The sequence below is a fragment of the Camelus bactrianus genome, chromosome X, assembly GCF_048773025.1.
Source record: "Camelus bactrianus isolate YW-2024 breed Bactrian camel chromosome X, ASM4877302v1, whole genome shotgun sequence".
NCBI classification, from domain to species: Eukaryota; Metazoa; Chordata; class Mammalia; order Artiodactyla; family Camelidae; genus Camelus; species Camelus bactrianus.
The window spans coordinates 103387711-103408228 of NC_133575.1; the positions used below are offsets into that span (position 1 = coordinate 103387711).

Consider the following 20518-nt stretch of genomic DNA (forward strand, 5'->3'; position numbering starts at 1 on the left):
GTTTTGTTTTGTTTTGTTTTGTTTTTCTGTGAAAATGGTCTTTCAGATAACCAGACATTGAATGAGTTGGTTCTTGAATGCTCTCCTTGATGTTTCAGGTTATTTCCACCTTGGTGCTTTACAGCATCTTGGAAAATCAGAAATGCGTTGATTGCTTTAGCCTAACTAATTGGGCTTTTCTGTTTTTTCAGACATTTAAATTATGTTTCTCACGCTGTTATCCTTGCCTCTGTATTTCTACTTTATAACATTATCCATAATGTTACGTTTCTTTTAAGGAAAGGGTTTTATTGTTGGGCGAAAGCATGAAAGTTTGATCCCTGCGTGCCCTGACAAACCTTTGAGGCTAAAATTAAAATGCCATGTACTGTGTGGATCATTATGAACACCTTAATACTGGTCCTTGGAATGCCCTTATTCTCCTTAAGTAGAGAACACAAATGTGACAGCATTAGAAAAAAATCTGTATTTTTATGATAAAGACATTTTTGCTAGGAGTCATTGTTTCCATGATGTTCTCCACTTCATGTTTTACAAGGAGGCTGTAAAAAAAATTAGCAAGATATGCACAGATGCATTATTTGAATTTTAGTGGAAAAATCCATTTAGTCATCGCACATTGGGGAAAGTTTTTAATTGATTTGGTGCACTTTTGTGTGTGTTTCTGTTCACTTTACAAATTATATTCAAACTGATTACAGAAAAAATACACTAGAATATTTTTTAATGCAAAACAGAATGTACCTTTTTTTCTCTTTTAGATTTTGAGATTTTTGATATGTAGAAAGGTAGGTTCTGAAAATTAGGATGAGAAATTTACCTGTTTATAAATGGAAAGAGGCAGAATTCAATATGGATAAAATTTGGGGGACACCATTTTCAGAATTAATTTCAAGAATAAAAAGTGATTTTCTAATCTAGGAATTTACTTTATTTTAAGCTGGTTTTATAGATTATGTGAGGGTCGTACCAAATTACATATTAAAGATGCCCATTTAGATGGGGTTCGTAATGTGCCATCCTTTCAACTGGCCAAGGATGACCGGGAGAACTGCTGAATACATTACAGTGGTTTCAGAGTGCTTACTGTTCATTGCATAGTAGTAAAGAAAGCTAATTTAGAAGTCAAATAGCAAATTTTGGTGCTATTTATGAATTTTGACGTTTTGCATATTTAATTCTAAAGATTTTGGCAGCTATATTCTTGATAAAGCAACTGAACACATATTTGCCTGAGCAAATGCAAACACACTTCCCCTTTTGTTTCTTTTGTTTCTCTGTTATGTTCTTTTTTTTTTTTTCTTTAATCCTAAAAGTATTTGCTGCCTGTTTTCAATCAGTTTCACGGTTTATAGCCAGTGCTATGAATACAGTACTGTTGTAAAGTATCCGATGCCATTTGGAAAAGTGAGGTATTTAAAATTGTAGATAGCATTAAGAGTTTGTTAAACCTATCAACGTAGACTGACAGGGCCTTTGAAGTTTCACTAAAAAGAAAAACCTAGATATACATTGATGTGAAGACCTGCTTCTTTGTGGCTTCATGTTAAATTTTAAGCATCTGCATTTTTATATTGTAAAGCACTGAATGGTTTGCAGCTAACCCCTTGCTGGCACCCAGCTGCTGCTGTTCCTGCTGGTGAACAAGTGCTTCTGAGAAGGCTCCAATGTAGTGTTAGTGAGACCAATTTTTTCAACATAGTATTGTGAAAATGTTCAAATATGTGGGGAAATGAAAAAATGTTGTAAATTTTAAGACAAAAAAAATGAGATTTTATTGACTGAAGTGTGTGCTGTGGCAGCCTGGGTCCTGAGCTGCTTAGTTCTGTTGATTTGGGAAAACTACACAAATCAAATAGCGGAATTACATTTGTTTAGATTCTTCTGAAGAATCCATGTTGAGATTGATGATCTCAATCTGAAACCTTCCATGTTAGAGCTTTTCTTCCCTTTTTTGTTTGACTATACTACCTATAATTATAATTTGACTAATTTAAGACTCATTCAGAAAAATTTTCCTTTCTTTATACAGTATTACTAATTTAAGTATGAAAGTTACTGCATTTAGAACAGTGTCAGTTTGTAACTTTAATAAGCAGACTTTTGGAGTAAATCTCAGATAGTATAGTTTGTTTTTAGAAATAAATGGTACCTAAAGCCTGCATTTTTGAACAGACTGTTATAAAGCTTAATTTTTTCTTTACTTACAAAAGGATTACAATAGCAAAATTTAATAAAGACGTATATATGATCTTTTTAACTTGAAAATAATTCAGATTTTAAAAATGTTCCAAAATCATGGTTGTGTAAATTCATTTCTTTGTTGTTGGATTGTCAATATGTGAGCTTTATGGAATAGTACAATTACAGAATTCTGTTCACTCAGGATAATGTGTAGTTCTCTGAGTAGTTTTTGCACTGCTTTTAGATATATAATTCTGTCTCCTGGAAGGGGCACCTAGCTAAACATGAAAAATGTTTTTCATTAATTATATCAGCAGATGATTATTTTAATATTACACATTGTACATGTTTTATTTATCTATGCAGAGCTAGTTCTAATTATTTCAGATATCCCCTAATTTGAGAGCAGTTTGATTTTTCTCAGTTACTTCATTAACTTGTGTTTATGCATACATAATACATATTTTTTTAATTACAGAGGCATCTTAGGTCTCAATATTAATATGTCTATACTAAATAGCTATTTTAAGATTCATATATTAAAACTTAGGTCACATATTAAACAACTTACATGACTGCGTAAACTGATTTTAAAACAAAATTAACCATTTTGTTGCCCTTCTTGTTCTCTGTAGCATTTCTTGAGGCATAAAGTGGCATTCTAAAGGCAATTTAAAAATCATGTCAAGCTCAGTTGAACAGAAAAAAGGGCCTACAAGACAGCGCAAGTGTGGCTTTTGTAAGTCAAATAGAGACAAGGAATGTGGACAGTTACTAATATCTGAAAACCAGAAGGTGGCAGCACACCATAAGTGCATGGTAAGTATATGCGCAGCAACCAAGAGACCTGAAATCATAAGAGGCTTAACAATGAATACTCCTGAATACTTAAAAAAAAAAAAAAAAGAAAGAAAGAAAGAAAAGAAAAAACCAGTTAAATTTCTAAGAAATGGTTTCTCACTAATGCTACGCCAGTTTTACTCGAATATTTCCTTTTAAATTTGACATCTTATTCACTGTTTCTCTGTAATTTCTTTATATGTGAACCTTAATTTTTTTTAAATGTAATTTATAGCTCTTTTCATCTGCTTTGGTATCATCACACTCTGATAACGAAAGTCTTGGTGGATTTTCTATTGAAGATGTCCAAAAGGAAATTAAAAGAGGCACGAAGCTGGTAAGTTGGTATTTCTGCCTCTTGAGAATAAAACTTACTTTAAGCTCATTAAAGAGGAAATTGCTTATTTTAGAGTGTATTGCATTATTAACTGAGTGTCATTTTTTTATTGCAGTCTTAGTTGTTCCCCAAAATCAGCAAATTGCAAGGTTGGGTTTAACTTATTTGCCACTCAACAAAAAAGGAATGAATCATATTTATATTATTCAAATTTCTTTTCTTTTCAAAAAGAATTAAAATCTTGGAGGCTGTGTTGACTTAGAAAACAATCAGTTTGCTTAATTTGAGTGTCTCATGTACTAAAGTCTTCATTCGGGTATATTTTCATAATTAAATTTGATATGTTTTCATCTTCCATGATAAAGTAATTGTGATCATTACAAAGGAAGATAGGGACAGAACCCTTTCAACAGGAAAATGTTAGCAGTTGCTGAACAGTGTATTTTACCATGGTTCAGCTATGTAACACAGCATTTATGACTTTGGATAACTTTGGTGAATTTTACAGTTTTTCTGAAGCTATGCTAATGTTCCTGCAGTTGCCTTCACTACCAAGTAACCAGATTGGCAAGATACTGTATTGCTGTGTTGGAAAAGTAGTATCATCTCACTTGGTATTTGATACATTATGGTTTACATTGAAACAGTTTCTTTTCGTTTGGTTATTTTTTCCCTCTGAGATCTTTATTGAAGTTACATCTGTAAATACCTTCAGTAGCTTCACTCTCAAGTGTTTCATTATTTTAAAGATGGATTTGGCAGAACATATATCTATGTTCTTACACACTGAGTAATCTCATTTCACAAAGAATCTGGTGGGATGGGGGAGCTATCATTTTGATATCAGGAACAATCTGTTTTGGAAAGTAGTCCATTTTCTAGTATTGGGGGGGGAACAATATGAAGAAGTTCAAAGATAACATTTGAGATTTCTTTTAGGATAAATAGTCTCGAACCCTAGAATCAGAATTGGCACAAATGAGTATTCAGAAGTCAGGTTTTGCTGTAGTGAGACCTTAGCTGTGAAAATGTTTATCTTCCCCACCCCAAAACTGTAGATAGCAATAGAATGCTCCATTAAAAAAAAAATCTGATTTAAAAATGGTGGCTTTAGATTTCTTCATGTTACTGTGGCTTGCCGAGTTTAGAGAACCAGAACACTATGTTTTTATTTCCTAATCCTTAAAAACAAATTCAGATACAAAGAAAGAATACTATTTACTTGAAACTCGTTGTACTGTAAACCTGATCACCTCATTATTTATTTCTTGGCATTATGAATATTCCTGGAAACTGCTTCTATGTCCTGACTTGTTAGCATTCTTGTTACTTAACATGGTTGCTCTAGTCAGAACAGGAGCAGTTTTGGTCCCTAATGTTACTGTGTTATTAACAAATCCAATGCCTAGTTTATACGAAGCAGCAGCATACAGCTGGCAGTTTGCTAAATTCAATGGAGATTTAATTTATTTGGACCTGTTTGTGCACAAAGCATCAGAATTTTGTACAGATTTCATTGTTATAAATTGTTTTGTTTAATTTTTAATGGTGTGGTGTAGAGAGTTAATTTTTTTCCCACAAGTGTAGTGAGTTATAAATAACTAAATATTGTTACTCGATCTAGGGAGTAAGACAATATTGGGGCTTAAGACCACAAGCTATAGTAACAGACTTAGATTTGAACCCCAGCTCTGTCACTGACTAGGTGGGTGACCCTTGGCAAGGTATTTACTTCTCTAGACCATGTTTCCTTCACCTGCCAGAAGGAGATAACAACAGCACTTGCCTCCCAGGGATCCTGTAAGAATTAAAAGAGACTTTATAGGGCTTAGCATGGTGCCTGGCACATGGTTAAGACTTGATAAATAGTAGCTACCATTATAGTTATTGTTTGTAAGTAACAATAAGATGCTGCTCATATTGTTGTGGGCTAATGAAAAGCATGCTCGGCTGGGAAGTCATGAGGCCTGTTTCTCAGTAACTCTGCCACTGACACTATGTAACTTTAGACAAGTCATTAACTTATTTGTATTTTCACCAACAGTAAATGGATAATGCTGTATCACTACTTACTAAACAGTGATGTTGCATAACTAAGCAGTGCTCTAAAAGATAGAAAGCGTTACCTTAAGGAAAGGTGTTTTGAGGCCCTTTTGAGACTGTGGGCATCTGTCACTGAGGAATAGTGGCAGAAGGAGAGAACTTTTGAGCCTGGGTATATGGTTTTCTCCCTTTCCTTCTCTTAAAATGCTGGGATTTAAATAACTTACATAGGGACTAGGACTAGAGTAGCATTTATAGGTTTAATTTTGAAATAATTTTTAAGTCTCCTTTTAGCCTTTAGTTTTGCCCCTCCCATTATGTCATTTAACATAAAGTACTATCAAGTAACCAAAATTCTAGATTTCAGTTTTCTTTTTTTCACTTTTCCCTGTGTAGATTTGTCTATGCAATAAAAGGTTCATAAATCTAATAGAAAGGGAGAAAAAAAGAGCTTCATGTAAGTAGATAAACTACATATGAACTAGATAATCACCTTCCCTAATTGACTTTTTAAGGCATTTTATCCTTTGAGCCTATTTTCCCTGGCTTCTGTTCATCCAGATTTCTAGGTGAGAAGTAGGTCATGAACACCCACTGAAAATAATCAAAAACAGGGGCGCTGGTCCGTGGGTACATTTAAGACAGGTTCCAGTCTGTATCTCGTGCTGGCTCCAGAAATTCTCACTTGCCCCAATGAAAAGTATAGACAGAAGAGGCTGGGGTTTGAGCTGAATGTAAGTAAGTGGCCAGATGAGTCAGCGTCTTGAGAGGATGGGAAGTCAGAGTAGAGCAGGATGTACAGGTGGCACGTTTCTGTGTTCTTGATGCCATAGACCATTTTCCAGGGTTTTCATGTCAGCCACGAGGATAAAGGGAGGGAAGCCATTCCACATGGACATATACATTCATCTCTTTTACACCACATTTCAGCACCAAGATGGACCAAAAAACATTTGCCAGCGTACTAAGGTTTTTATAATTTGAAGCTCTGTTTTTGCATTTAAGACAGATACATATTTTTCCAGAATGGTTTCTAGTTTCTCTTGAAGCCATATATAGAGATACCACATCTGTACCATATACTCTTATTCTCCAGCCATCTAGCCAAGAAATGCAAATTTCCAAGTAAAATTATGAGCTCTCATCGCTGTTTCCATTTTGTTTAAGGAAGCACTTGAGAGGAGTATATTTGAAGCACATACTCTTGTTGGATGAAACTAGGTGGTGAGATCATTAGGAGTATCTGCATCAGATAGTTACTGTTCTAATTGGTACCTGTGTCAAGTATCGCAGACTCTTAACAACAGAGAGAATTGAGAAGGTCATTTAGTTCACTTTTCTTCCCCTTAAGCAAGATTACCTACAAGCCATGTAAGAGATTTTTGCCTGTCTTACTTTAAAATATATCAAGAAATTGCATTTCTACCCAAGCAACCTAAAACAAGACCAATATTATATAACACTCTTCACGGTTGAGAAATTCATTCTTTTGTATAACTCAAGTATCTCACGTAATTTAAAACCATTTATTCTAGGTCTGTCTCCTATCAGTAAAAGAAGTATTTGGTCCTTTCTATATTAAAAATGAAATGTCCTTCATGTACCTGATGACTATCCTCAGGCCATTCCTTAACTTTCCCTCTTTCAAACTAAATTTTACTCACATGTCTTAAGAAATCCTCTGAACATTTTTCCTGCTTTTTCCAGTGGCAGAAATAGCTAACATTTATTGAACACTTAATATGTGCTAGAGACTGGGCTAAGTACTTTATGTGATCCTTTTTTTTTTTTCTTACATGATCCTTTTTAATCCTCATGATCATACTGTGAAATAGGAAGAGATAGGAACTTTACAGATTAGGAAGCTGAGGCTCAGAGAAGTTAAGTAACCTGACTGGTCATATGGCAGTAAGTGGCAGAGCTGGAATTTGAATCCAGGACCAGTTAACTCTAAAGCCAGAACTCTTAATCACTAGGTTATAATAGACTGCATTTTAAGCTACCTAACCCCAAAATCACATTTTTAAAATGTAGTGATTAGAGCTTAGTTTTCTAATAAAGATGGAAATATTACTGAATGTAGTACATAATCAGACTCTTATTAATATATTCTGTTAATAGCATTGTAGTTTTTAGGACAAAAATTCGATACACATACTATGTAAGAATATTCTGAGTCTATTACCCTCAAGATATTTTCTTGTAGCCTCTGAAAATAAAAAGGCCAATTCTATGTAGTCTTTACTTTGTTATTTACTCAGTACCAGTGGAGTGCTTGGCACTCCAGAGAAACAAGGTGTCTGATTTTGAGAGTTTATGATCTAGATAGTGTATATGCCATGAGACTGTATATATGACAGTTTATAAAATACACCTTTTTGTTCTGTGTGGGAGGAGTCTTGCTGTTTTAAGTAGTTAAGGCTGCTTCCTAGAGATGGCAAGTATTTAAAAAAAAAAAAAAAGGCTGAGTCCACAAAATAGATTAAGTATACCAGAATGGGTCATTAAGACTGGCAGTAATGGATTAGAGTTGAGAAACGTGGGGTCTTTAAACATTAGACAGGAATTTCAACTCAGATAGGAAGGGAGGGGAAGGGCAAAGCCAGATTTTTCAGGGGACAAGTGATCTACAGTAGTCATGTGGAGAATGAAATATAATAATGGCAGCATATTTGTCTGCTGTACATAGATGTCCTGCAGGCATCTTAAACTTAACCCGTCTGTACCAGTAGTCATCATCTCCCAGCCCTGAAACCTGAGTCTCTTTCTGAATCCTTTACCTTCAATTCTTCCTTCTTTCACATCATTCAGATTGGTTCTATTTCTGGGATATCTCAGCCCACTTTTCTTTCTTATTGCAACCCTAGATCCAGTCTACTTCTTCCCATCCTTCCAACATACTGCTAGTAATTACTTGTTTTGTACTTTTAAAACCTAATGTTACTCCCTGACACCAAACCTTTACTGATTCTCCGCTGCCTACAGAATAATATCCAGAGGCCTCAGACTGCCCTTCAGAAGCCCTGTCGTAACCCACCTTTTCCACTCCTTCTCTCATTCCCTCTCCTCTCGGATTCCCAGGCCTCCCCTGCGTGTCCCCACTGCTGTGCTCGTACTGATGTTACTCATCTCCTAGCTGCTTCTCAGAAGTTCGGCCTGTTTTTGAGTCCAACTCAACCTTCAGCTCTGCCGCTGAGTTTCACACTGTGCGTTGTGTTTGTCGCGCGGGTGGAAGGCATTCTTCTCCACGGTGTTGTGAACTCTGCAAGAGTAGAGCCTGTTGCGTTTGCCTAGCGTAGGATTAAGCAGGGGAAATGCATGGAAAACACTTAGCCCGGTGCTTGACGTCTCATTTGCGCTCAGTAGTACTCTAATAAAAAAAGTGGGCACTCATTAATTGTTAGTTGAATTTCAAGGAGAGAAGAGCTTCAATTGGATAATAGTGTGAAGCTTTAATAATGGGCTAGGTGTAAATTGACCAGGGAAGTAATGGTATAGCGTAAATCTCTGTTTTGGTTAATCGGTGTTTTACTGTTGTTTGCAGCTCTAGTGGTTTGAAAAGGAAGGAGAGAAATAGAGAGGAAAAAACCAGATTGGTTATTTGTTCAGGATGGTGGAGAGCTGTGTATGCCTCAGATATAAATGTGGCAGGGGTGGGTTGGGGTTCACATTTCCTCAACCTTCACTCTCCCAGTTGAGTGTTATTTTTGTTGTTTTCCTTAGGCATTATATTTGTCAAAGCCTCCATCTAGAGTCTAGAATTCATCTGTCTGTCCATTTATCGGATACTTAATTGAGTGCCTACTTTGTACCATGCACAATGCTAGACACCTTGTGTGCAATCATGAATAAATGTAGTTTAGCCTTAGAAGTATGTAAAGAATGCCACAGGAGAGCTGGGAGAGAGGACCATAATTAATTCTACCTGAGAAGTCAAAAGACTTCATAGAAAGTGACATTTGAAATGTGTTCCACTGGGAAAATGATGCTGTAGAAGTCAAAGGGGGAAGAGTTGCAAGGAGGAGGAAGTACTTTTGACAAGTATGAAGTAAGTATTAAATGCCAGTGCTATTTAAAGTAGAGTGTGTGGCTTATTTAGCTTTCAGTAAGGGTAAAGTGGAGCACCCAACATGTATAGAATGCTACCACTGCTTACTACATACAAAGAAACAGAAGATGCCAGGTGTCTGGTGTGCTACTAAATCCTTAGAGGAGTGGTACTTAATTATCAAATCAGAAGTGCCAGGGTTGCAGATAGGTGTCTTTTGAAAAAGGTTTCCAAGTGAATTTTGATGAGCACTCTCGGGTATGGACCATTGCCTTAGGACAGGGGTTGGCACATTTTGTGTAAAGGATCAGATAATAAGTACTTGTGGTTTTGCCAGCCCTATTGTTTCAGTTACAGTCACAGATAATACACAAAAAAAGTGAGAATATCTGTGTTCCAGTAAAAGTATTTACAAAAACAGGTGGTAGGCTAAATTGGGCTTGCAGGACTCCTGCCTTAGAGTATTTTGGGGGGAAAACAGGTAAATTTTTCCCTGAAGATTTGTTCGCTGGTCTCATTGTCATCTGTGTAACTAAGTGTACATGATTATTAATGTATTTGTATAAATGTGAAAATCTTTGAAAGCTCAGATTGTGGCATACAGATTAGTTGTAATGTGTGCAGATATTTTACCTGCCATTTATATGAAATGGACTTTGCTTTACTTTGGAGGTGATTAAGGAGAATGAATGTAAGGCAGAAGAGAAACTTCAAGTCCAATGATGGAGAAAATCAGGTCTTTGACAATTACTGAATAAGTTAATTTTTTAAAAATTCACAAATGTTTCCTTTGCCTTCATTTAATACTTCTTTGTAATTGAGAATACTGTAAATTTAATGTATCTCATTATATAATTACTTCTCACTTTTTTGTGTTGGGACGAGAACCCAACCTAATAAAAGAATCTTGCGTGGTCTTGGGAGGATGTCTTGGTACTTATTTGAGCATGGATGTGTATCTGGTGTTCTTCACAGGTTAAGTATAGCAAGCAGCAGGGCGGTTTAGAGTATCCTCAGTCTGAAAGACGACTTGCATCTTAGAAGAGCTTGAACATAAAGATGTGAGCTCAGAAAAACTGTCTGAATCTTTCAGATGAATAAAGGAAACTGTAAAAGCTCTAATAAGATAATGTATATTCCTCATCAATGATTCATAAAGTTGGATGGAGTTGGAGTATGTGATATTGAGAGCAAGGTCAGGAGACCAAGTTAAGTAAGAGCTTGATAGGCTTACTTAGTTCTTTGCCCTCTGATTTCCAAAAGACTTCTGAAATGATTTATCCAGGATCTGCATAGATTGTCTGTTACTCTAGTAAAAACAAGGACTTTTCCATGGCCCTGTTTTTTAGAAGCACTTGGAATTTAAGGTCTTCATTTATCAAGTTTGTCACTTTTCAATGACTTTGACAGCTTTCAGATTTCATTTTTATTTTCTAGCTTTCCATTGAGCCCTACTTATTTTATTATATAACCCTTATTATTAATAGTATTTTATTGTTGTTTGTGTTTTTATGAGCTCTTCTTCAAAAAATGCTGTATTTTTTTTAAAAAAAATGTAGCATTTAAAAATGCTGTATTTAAAAAAAAAATACGAAAAGCCAAAAACAGAGTCCATGTTTTACCCTCCTGTGCAGTGGTATTTTTTTAGGAGTTTTTAACAAATAAAATGGGCAACGTCAGTTAACCAGGTAATTCAGAGGACATTCTGGTTTTTAATTATGTTGGGTATGTGAGGTCTTAGTGTAAATAAAACAAGGAACCTGGAGTAGGAACATTTTTTTAGGCAGCACTGAAAACCTGCCCCCACTGCCCTGTCCTGCTTTCTAGTTTTTACTGGAGGTAGTGTTACCTGTTATTAAAATCAACACACACACAAAAAGCCCCAAACACCAGCGTAAGGTGAACTGCTCTCACTTTTTTTTGGTCTCATGTTTCCTGCGAAAATATCCTATAGGTACCCTGTTCCAACTCCAAGTGCTTTTGATATTTTTTCTTACCTACAGACTCTTTGAAACCTCTCGCGTTCTCCATACATTTGTAGCAGTTTTCTCAGAGCAGGTGTCTTGAGAGTAGTAACTACGTGGCTGTGAGAATTTCTCTCTCTACACTGGTGGTCAGTTACATGCACAGTAGACACATGGAAGTTAACCTGGGCAAAGCAAAGGCTTAGCCCTTCCTCCTTTGGTTCCATATGGTTCTATCTATCCTTCTGATTCCAGCTTTTCCCCAGGAGCCTTGTCTCTCTGCCTAGCCTCGAAGTTGGCAGTCTCATTTGGTTTACCTTGGATCTATCTGTGGTCTTGGTTGAGTTTTTCCTGAGCTTCCACCATAGCTACTAAGAAAGCAGTCTTTTTCCTTTTATTACTGAAGACTCCTTCCCTTTGCAAACTGAATTTCAGTCCTGGCCTAGTTCAGCTGACTGAGGAGCAGGTATGTATGTCTCAGCCTCTGGCTCCTGCCAGACTTTAGCTAAATCATAGTCCTTTCAGTTCCTGGGTCTCCTCTCATGCGTGACTTAGTTCCTCTTTCGTCAGTGGGGCAGCTCCATGGGGCTGTGCTTAGGTGGCACAACTTCACCTTAACAGTATAGCTTCACGGGCAGTAGAACCTTGGTTACCAGGGGCGGGAGGGGGGCAAATGGGGAGATGTTGGTCAAAAGGTATAAAGTTACAGTTATGTAGGATGAGTAAGCCTAGAGGTCTGCTGTACAGCATGATGACTAGTTAATAATGCTCTGTGATATCCTGGAAATTTGCCGAGAGTAGATTTCTGGTGCTTGTACCACATGCACAAAAAAATGGTAACTATGAAGAGGTGGATATGTTTATTAGCTCCACTGTAGTAATCATTTCACTGTGTATATTTCTCTTAAAACAATCATGCTGTACATCCTATATATTTTTTTTATTTAAAAATTTTCGAAGATAATATGATATGCAAACATAAGTAAGAGGATGGATGGGATCTCTTTTTCCAATCTCTTTTTGGAAGAAGTAATTGATTATTGAAGTTTATTAGGTCTACTAGGTAGCAAACTGAATAGAGGAGTAAAAGTGAAAGAAAAATCATTCTCAGACATTTTCACTTCAATTTAAAGATCTTGAAATCAGGATATAGGCAGGATAAGCTGAGAATTGACATTTATACCTAAATTGAGGACAGGAAATTAGCCCTCAGCAGAATATGTGACATGTGGGACAGACCTTTTTTCAGGGGGGAAAGAGTCCACCATTGTCCTTGAATAACATGTTCCTGTCAGGTTAACTTTCATTTCCCCGCATTTGAGGGAGCCAAGGCTACAGTGCAAGTAGAATGTTAAGTGGCAGCTGGGGGCCTGGTAGGGACTATGACCAGCTGGGGGGCAAATAAATGTTTTGTGTAAAGAGGAATCCAGAATAACCTCACTCAGGTCAAGCCTAACTGGTGCCTTCCTGTGTTGGGAGTCGCATTTTCCCATCATTCTACTTTTTTTTTTTTTTTTTCAAGAGAAGTCCTCTTTAATTTTATTTTCCATACCCCCCCCCACTTTTTTTTTTAAGGAAAAGTATACTAGCTGTCTATCTGGTTTCCCAGCTTCTTTTACTTTTTAAAATCTCTTCCTGATTCTCACATTGTTTCTAAACAGGGCTAATCTTCCCCCCTAGATATTCTTGCGTCTTCTCATTCTGTGCTCCTTCAACTGAATTGTACTTCTCAATTTCACCTTTCCAAGCTAGACTTTTAAAATATTTTTAGACGTACTTGGAAGATAATTATGTCACATCTGCAGGTATTAGAAACGTGAATGAGACAAAATATTCCATATGATACTAAAATCTTTAATAACGGAGTAAGTTTAAAAACAACAGATTTATTGAGCACTACTTTGTAAGGTACAGTGTTAATCTTCTTAGAAACTCAGTCTGGGAGCAGTTGATGGATAAAACGTATCCATTTATAAAGATAATTAGCCATCCAAGGGAGTCATATGGTAAGAGCCAAAATGAATACTATGTGTTAAGTCCCATAGGAGTTCAAGGAAAAAGAATTATTTCATTGATTAGAATATAGCAGTGATATCTTGAAGATAACTGTGACATTCCTGTTCTGTTTTCAAAGGTACACAAGCAGATACACATTTATGTGTAATTTTATTATGGATAATTTTTGCTATTTTGTTAGTACCTTGCCAGAATTTCATATACAAGCAGGTATTTCTGCTTCTACATGAATGCTGCATAAAATAGATCCTGTAAATTCTAATTAAGAGACACTCCTATTCCTAACCTTGAGGAGAATTTTCCACTCTCTGAAAACATTTTTATTGGCGTATCTTCCTCTTCTCTTTTTCCTTGAGAGAAACTGACAAAATAAAAATGAGGATAAGCTTTTTCTCACTTAAAAATTTTTTTCTCTCTCCTGAGTTGCTGTAGTTAACTGGTTATATATACTTTGGGGCAGATTTGAATTTATAAACAGCCAGAACACATCTTGATATATTTTGGACATTTAGTTTTCTATTCATTCTCAATAAACTGAAAGATGGGTATTGAAATCATTTGCTAGAGTGTTCCCAATGTTTTTAAAAAATATTTTGTATGTATAAGTATTTTTGCCCATTGTAGAAAAATGAGAAAACATAGGCAATTATGAAGAAAACCAATCACACAGAGATAGCAACGCAGTATTCTGCTATGTTTACTTCCACCTATTTTCAAAGAATATATATTATAACATAATTAGAGTCATAATTCACTCATCTAGCTTTGTATCCTGCTTTTTTTTTCACTTAATATTATACATAAACCCTTTCCCATGCCACTGAAATGTCTTTGAAAAGAGTAAAGAACATTCTTACCATATGGTTGTACTATAATTTGTTTAAAACACTTTTCAATTGTTGTTTTCCCACAGGTGGTTTTACATTTTGGGCTATTCTAAATAATTCTGCAATGAACAGGATTGCATATAAATTGTTTAAGTCTGATTTATTTTTTAGGCTAGATTAATAGAAGTAAAATTACTAAATCAGAGAGTATAAACTTAAGCTCTTTGATAAATAAGGCAAGTTGCTGTCCGGAGAATATACCAATTTCTAGCAGTCTATGAGAGTGCACATCTCACTGGATCTTTGCCAGTGTTGAGCTGCGACAATATTTTTAACAGTAGCTCTCCTTTCATTTTTGCTTGCTAATTGAATTCAGTAATTGTTTTTTTCAAAATGTACCTAGGCAAACCCATTTTAGATGTGATTTTGAAATGAACTACTTGCCGTAGAGTTCTTAATGAAGTGGAGGTAATGTTCAATTTATTAAGTGAAAAAACCAGGTTGCAAAATAGTATGTACAGAATTACACAGAAAAATACTTCCACGTAAGCATTGCAACAGTGTAAGTGTGTCTACACTTGCTGAGTATGAGTGATTTTTAAATTTTCTTTGTGCCCATTTGTGTTTTCCACAATTTCTATAATAAGTCTATTTTTATTAGAAGTGTAATTTACTAAAATAATAGAACCTCATAAATACGGTGCACTATAAATGCTCCACCTCCTCAAGAATTTATAAGCCACCCAAAAGTATTTAACAGCTTTCCCTGCTTGATCATTTGGCCCAGTGTTTCTTTTTACAGTAATACTTTGAAGTTTCTGTATTTATTTAAGGAAGTGGTGTATTTCTTTGCTATTAATAATGGGCACTGACCCTCATGTTTTCTGGGAAGTACCTGTATTGAGAATGTTTCTGTTTCTGACTTATATATAAGTTTTTTTTAAGTGGTAGCTTGAATAAGAGGTTGAGTGTTTGACTTGGTTAGAGAAATATAAGGCATTTTATTAGAGTATATATTAGCCTCTTGATATACCAATATTGCTTAGGGGCCAAGTAATTCGAAAGTTATAGTATGTTCTTTATGTTAAAATTAAAAAAGAGGAATGAGAACAGTTCAAAATGAGGCATCTATCAACCAAGAAACAAATGAACAATTTTTTAAATTTACCTTATTGTGAATTTATTTTGGCATGGCATTTATAGCTCAGGAAGTAGCTTCATTAAAAGTCCACTCAGTACAGTATACTCTGATATGTTAATCACAACCACTAACAATCATTGTTATGTACTTTTTTCCTAAAGAGTTTTTTTCTAAATTTAGAGCATGTGCTAGTTAAAACAATGTGAATTATCCAGTAAAGTCAGAAGATAAGATATATTCAAATATGTTGAAGGAATCTGTTTTTTATCTATTTGCCTGATTTCATAATGTGAGAGGTAAGTAACATAGATTAAATTAAAATAGATGAGCATATTTTCACAATCACTTTGACATCATAAAATATTTTTAGAACTCAAGGTATTTAAAAATCTACCTAATTCTTTTATCTTCTCTCCTTCTCTTACTTGCAGTTGATTTTATCAGGCTCCCAAATAGTATGTGAGACTTTTTTTCCTAAAAATTCTCACTGATTAAGTGGAAATGTGAAGGAAAATGTTTTTCTGGTGTGAGCCATTTTCCACAGTTACTCATTTCCAGGAGGATCTGGATTGTGAAAAGGTCTACAGCTTACATTCCTGATTTGCAACATTTCAGATTTACTTTTGACCACAGTGAAACAATAGACATTAATAATAGTCCATTAAATTTGTCAGTGTTTAACATAATAAAAACAAAAATACCCCCAGTAGAATTTTATTTGAATTATTTCTAGGTGAGAAAATAAGAAAAATAGCATTATTAGTTATAAAACTTTTCAATAACCAATTTGTTTTCCCTGACAGAGATGGATATGCCTCTAACGTGATATCATAACCCTAGCAAAATCACACACTAATATTATTATTTTATTGTTTTGCTATAGATGTGTTCTTTGTGCCATTGTCCTGGAGCAACAATTGGTTGTGATGTGAAAACATGTCACAGGACATACCACTACCACTGTGCATTGCATGATAAAGCTCAGATCCGAGAGAAACCTTCACAAGGAATTTACATGTAATTATTTAACTTCTCTTTTAGTTTTTTTTTTTTTACGGTCATATGTTCTTTAGGCTTTTGTAAAACTTTCCCATTTCAAAGCATTTCATCATTGTTGTAAAGGGTGTTTTTGGTAGGGAATTTAATGCTTAGAGAAATGGCATAGGAAATTTAATAATAAAGTTTTTGGAATCTACTTTGTGAATGGGGTGAAGTATACTACTCGTTCTTAATTTGAAAAAAAAGTTTGGTTTGCTTGATAGTTTTTAATTTCTTCGTTTTTTATAGGGTTTATTGCCGAAAACACAAGAAAACTGCACACAACTCTGAAGGTATGTCATTCAGTCACTTTTTAATTTCAAGTAAAATATGAGTGAATTATACCATATTAATGTTTCCCGTAAGACGTTTCTCAATATTTGAATACATTTTGAAGAATTAAGAAAAGCATTTAGATAAACTGATGTACATAGTGAAAAAGATCCGAATTTTTAAGAAAACTTTTACCCCAAAGTTCTTGTACAGAGTATGTTGAGAATATATTTATCTTTAGGAAGAAATGATGCTGATGGTTATGGGTTTCTGTGTTCAGGTAAGTGTGTTAGTAGATTGTAAAGGTAATAATTAGAACCTTGCTATTGTCAGATAAAGAAAATGTAAACTGGGAATTCTAGTACATTTTGTAATCACCAGGCTTTCTATTATGTTTTTATTCACATTGTAGTACTTTTTTTTTTTTAATACAGACAAGTTCATAAGAAGTAATCGATTTTAAAATACAAACTTTTAAAGTTATTTTATAGTTTGTTTCCATTTAAGTTTATACAAAGCCAGGATAGTCATGTTTATATATAGTTAGCCAAGCTGAACTTGGTCTTTAAAAGGTATGGGAAAGTTCTCAAATTGAATTCTGACTTGTTTCAAACCTTTTCAGATGGTTTTAATACTTTTACTAGCAATATAAAAAGGCTTAGATTTAATCTGAGATTGTTCTATCCTTCCATTTAGATTAGAGATCTTCAAAGTTTTTGTTAGCTTCTCAGAACACGTTGCTTAGAATTAAGAATGGTTTGAGCCTGTTGTTTTAGGAAGTTGTTTCTTTTATAAAGACTTACCTAATTCTCATTATTAACATATTAAAATTTGTGGTCCTTTTTGATCTCTTAGATCTTGCTTTTATAATACAAAATAGTATTGTGTCTACTTCAGGACCAGATTAATCTAAATACTTTAGAAGTGCTGGTTGAAACTTCAGACTTTAGCAAAAACTTGCCATGAAGGTAAACAGATTGAACAAATAATAAGAACAGAATGTTTTTGAGGTGATAAAGTGCACCTGATAAACTTTTATAGTATTTTCCTTCAGCTTTTTTCATTACTTAATTCTAGAATTGAATTGAAAAACCTTTCATGAAAGGTTAAGGTTAAGAGTAAGCTTTCCCACCTTTCATTACTTCAGATTTTAACAATGTATTTGTTTGATTCTTTTTAAGATTGTAATGACCATACATGGTAAGCCAAGGATTGAGACTTATGATCTGATGGATACAAGTGTATCAGCATTCTGGGGCAGGATATTTGAGGGTGGCAATAATGATTAGTATAGACAACTCCCCTTTTATTCCCTCGATTTCTGAAGCTGATAGTACCATCTAGTGGTAGAGATAAGTCACTGCAGATTATGTAAAGTAGAATAATTTTGACCACCTTCTTGCTTTGAGAAACTTTTTAATGAGAAAGATCTAAATTCATACCTCTTTTTTTTTAATTCTTATTTTTTTATTTAAGTGTTGTCAATTTACAGTGTCAGTTTCAGGTGTACAGCAAAGAGATTCAGTTATACATATACATACATATATATATTATTTTTTTCAGTTTCTTTTCCATTACAGCTCATTACAAGAAATTGATGTGCTTTACAGTAGGTCCTTGTTGTTTATCTCTTTTATGTATAGTAGTGTGTATCTGTTAATCCCAAACTCCTAATCTATCCCTCCCCTCCCTTTCCCCCCTTACATTCATACTTTTCAAGATGACTTTTCTTTTAATGTAACTGGCAAGATTACTACAATTCAAATTTTTGATATAATTGGTTTGAATTTTGGGTTCAGTGTATACTTTTGTAGCACATTGGGGCCCCTTGTGTTTATATATATATACACACATATATATATACACACACATACACACATACATACACACATACATACACATACACATGGTATATTTATACCCATATTGTAGAACTTGAAAGCACAATTTTACAGTTTAAAAGTATTACAGAGTTTGTATTTATTGAATTTTGGCTTTTATCACATTCATCTAGCTTGAATTTATTAGATACTGAGTGCTTTGTCAGAAACAGAACTTCCAATTATTTCATTACTCTAATGGGAAACATATGTTCTACTTTATGATTGTAATTTATGGTGGAGGTTTATAGGATTGTGTTTCAGGGACTGTCTTTGAGAATTGTACTGCACTGGTCTATGCAGCAGAGAGGAATTGATATATTGGCAATTTCTTGGTCATTTGCCATCTGTGGCTGAGTACCTTCTTTGCTAATACTTAAAATGATAAATACCATATAATTGAGTCTGTCGTGTTAGTTTGCTATAACATGAACTGTGTTTTGAAATATTAAATTTGAGAATCTCTTTACTGTTTCCATAGTTTTGCCTTTTCCAGAATGTCATATAGTTGGAATCATACAGTATGTAGCCTTTTCAGATTGTTTCTTTCACTTAGGTTTTTTAGGGGGTGGGGGATTAGTTGATATATATAAATGCGTACGAGAAAGGATTTAATGGGCAAGAAGAGATTGAAGGTACAAGAAGGAGAATTCAGTGCATGAGTGGAAAAACTGCCCTGTGATAAGGAGGACATTTCCACCGTAGTAGGAGAGAAGAAAGAAGATAAGTGGTTTTTATCTGGTCTGTTTTTCTCTGGAGGGGAGAATTTAGGGAGAGGGGTGAGGGTTTGAAGTTGAAGGAGAAAGGAGAAGTTTTGAGAATGGTTGTGAAGACCGGGTGAGAAAGTTTGCCTAGAGAACTGTAAGGTTTCCAGACTGGATTGAGGGCCCAGTTGAGGTTGGTAACCATGACTTTATAAAGTGATACCATCAGTCAGGTTGTGTGACATTTCCTACAGCAATTCCAGATCCTGGGTGTAGTAGAAGAAAGTGGCTAGTTGGTTCATTCAGAATTGGGATTTTACCAAGTGGGTTCAACAAAGAATAAAGGGATAAGGGACTTTAGGATATTTGCAAAAGAGAAACAAGAAGCTGAAAGGAATTAATAGACTGGAGGTCCTGATAAGGTTGAAGAACAATAAGAATGAAAATACTTGGGAAAGCAATCATTTCTGGTCCCAAAGCATGATACAGTGATTTCAGAGATAGAGCCCTTTTAGGTGATTTTGAGGCATCTGGGAGTGATTTATAGGGATTGGTTGGTTGATGGAGGACATCACTGCAGGTTAAGGAACTGGATGGCTAGATGTTGCTAGGATTGTCCATGTGGACAGTAGAAATCACTCAGGATGATGGCAGTGGTCAAGATGGAGAAAAGGGCTGTGAGCTGAATGCTAAAGAAAGTCTGATGTGTAAGGTAGAATGATTGGGAGTCGGTAATTGTGAGGAAGGAGAAGAGAAAGAAGGTAGCGTAGTCTGTGGACCAGCAGAATTGGCATCATCTGGGATGCCTAATCTGAAGCCCCACCTCTGACCTACTAAATAGGAATTTTAATGAGATCCCAGGTGGTTTGTATTCACATTAAAGTTTGAGAAGCAGTGGTTTAGCTGAATGAAATGGACTGGACCTCAAAGGTGCAGGGCTTTTTACAAGGGCATGAAGAACTAATGGGTCAACAATGCTGTCTAGGAAGTAGAACATACTGTTACGAAGGAAATGTTCTATATTTGCACCATCTGATACGGTAGCCACATGTGGTTATTGAGCACTTAAAATGGTGTAGTGCCCTCCTTTTCTTAGCAGAAATTTATATGTTTAAAATGGACAGGAATAGTCAGAATTGAATCCTACATCTCATATGTTTTCCCCTCTGTTGGCTTGTGTTTAACTAGGTATATTCTTTACCTTTTTTTAAAAAAAGCAGTAT

At 35.0% G+C, this 20518-nt stretch overlaps 1 protein-coding gene across 7 annotated transcripts in view; it reads left to right on the forward strand.

The window, feature by feature from the left end:
- The window catches only part of PHF6 (PHD finger protein 6), a 45289-nt gene that overhangs the window by 1306 nt on the left and 23465 nt on the right, over positions 1 to 20518 (forward strand). For 4 of the 7 annotated variants that reach the window (XM_010968453.3, XM_010968454.3, XM_010968455.3 and 1 more), the window contains exons 2-5: positions 2820 to 3003; positions 3260 to 3361; positions 16284 to 16417; positions 16688 to 16731. In XM_010968453.3, the coding sequence (XP_010966755.1) occupies positions 2866 to 3003; positions 3260 to 3361; positions 16284 to 16417; positions 16688 to 16731 (418 nt within the window). In that variant the 5' untranslated portion in view covers positions 2820 to 2865. The remainder of the gene's footprint in view (positions 1 to 2819; positions 3004 to 3259; positions 3362 to 16283; positions 16418 to 16687; positions 16732 to 20518) is intronic. The other 3 variants (XM_010968458.3, XM_010968459.3, XM_045505482.2) reach the window with 2 other exon arrangements.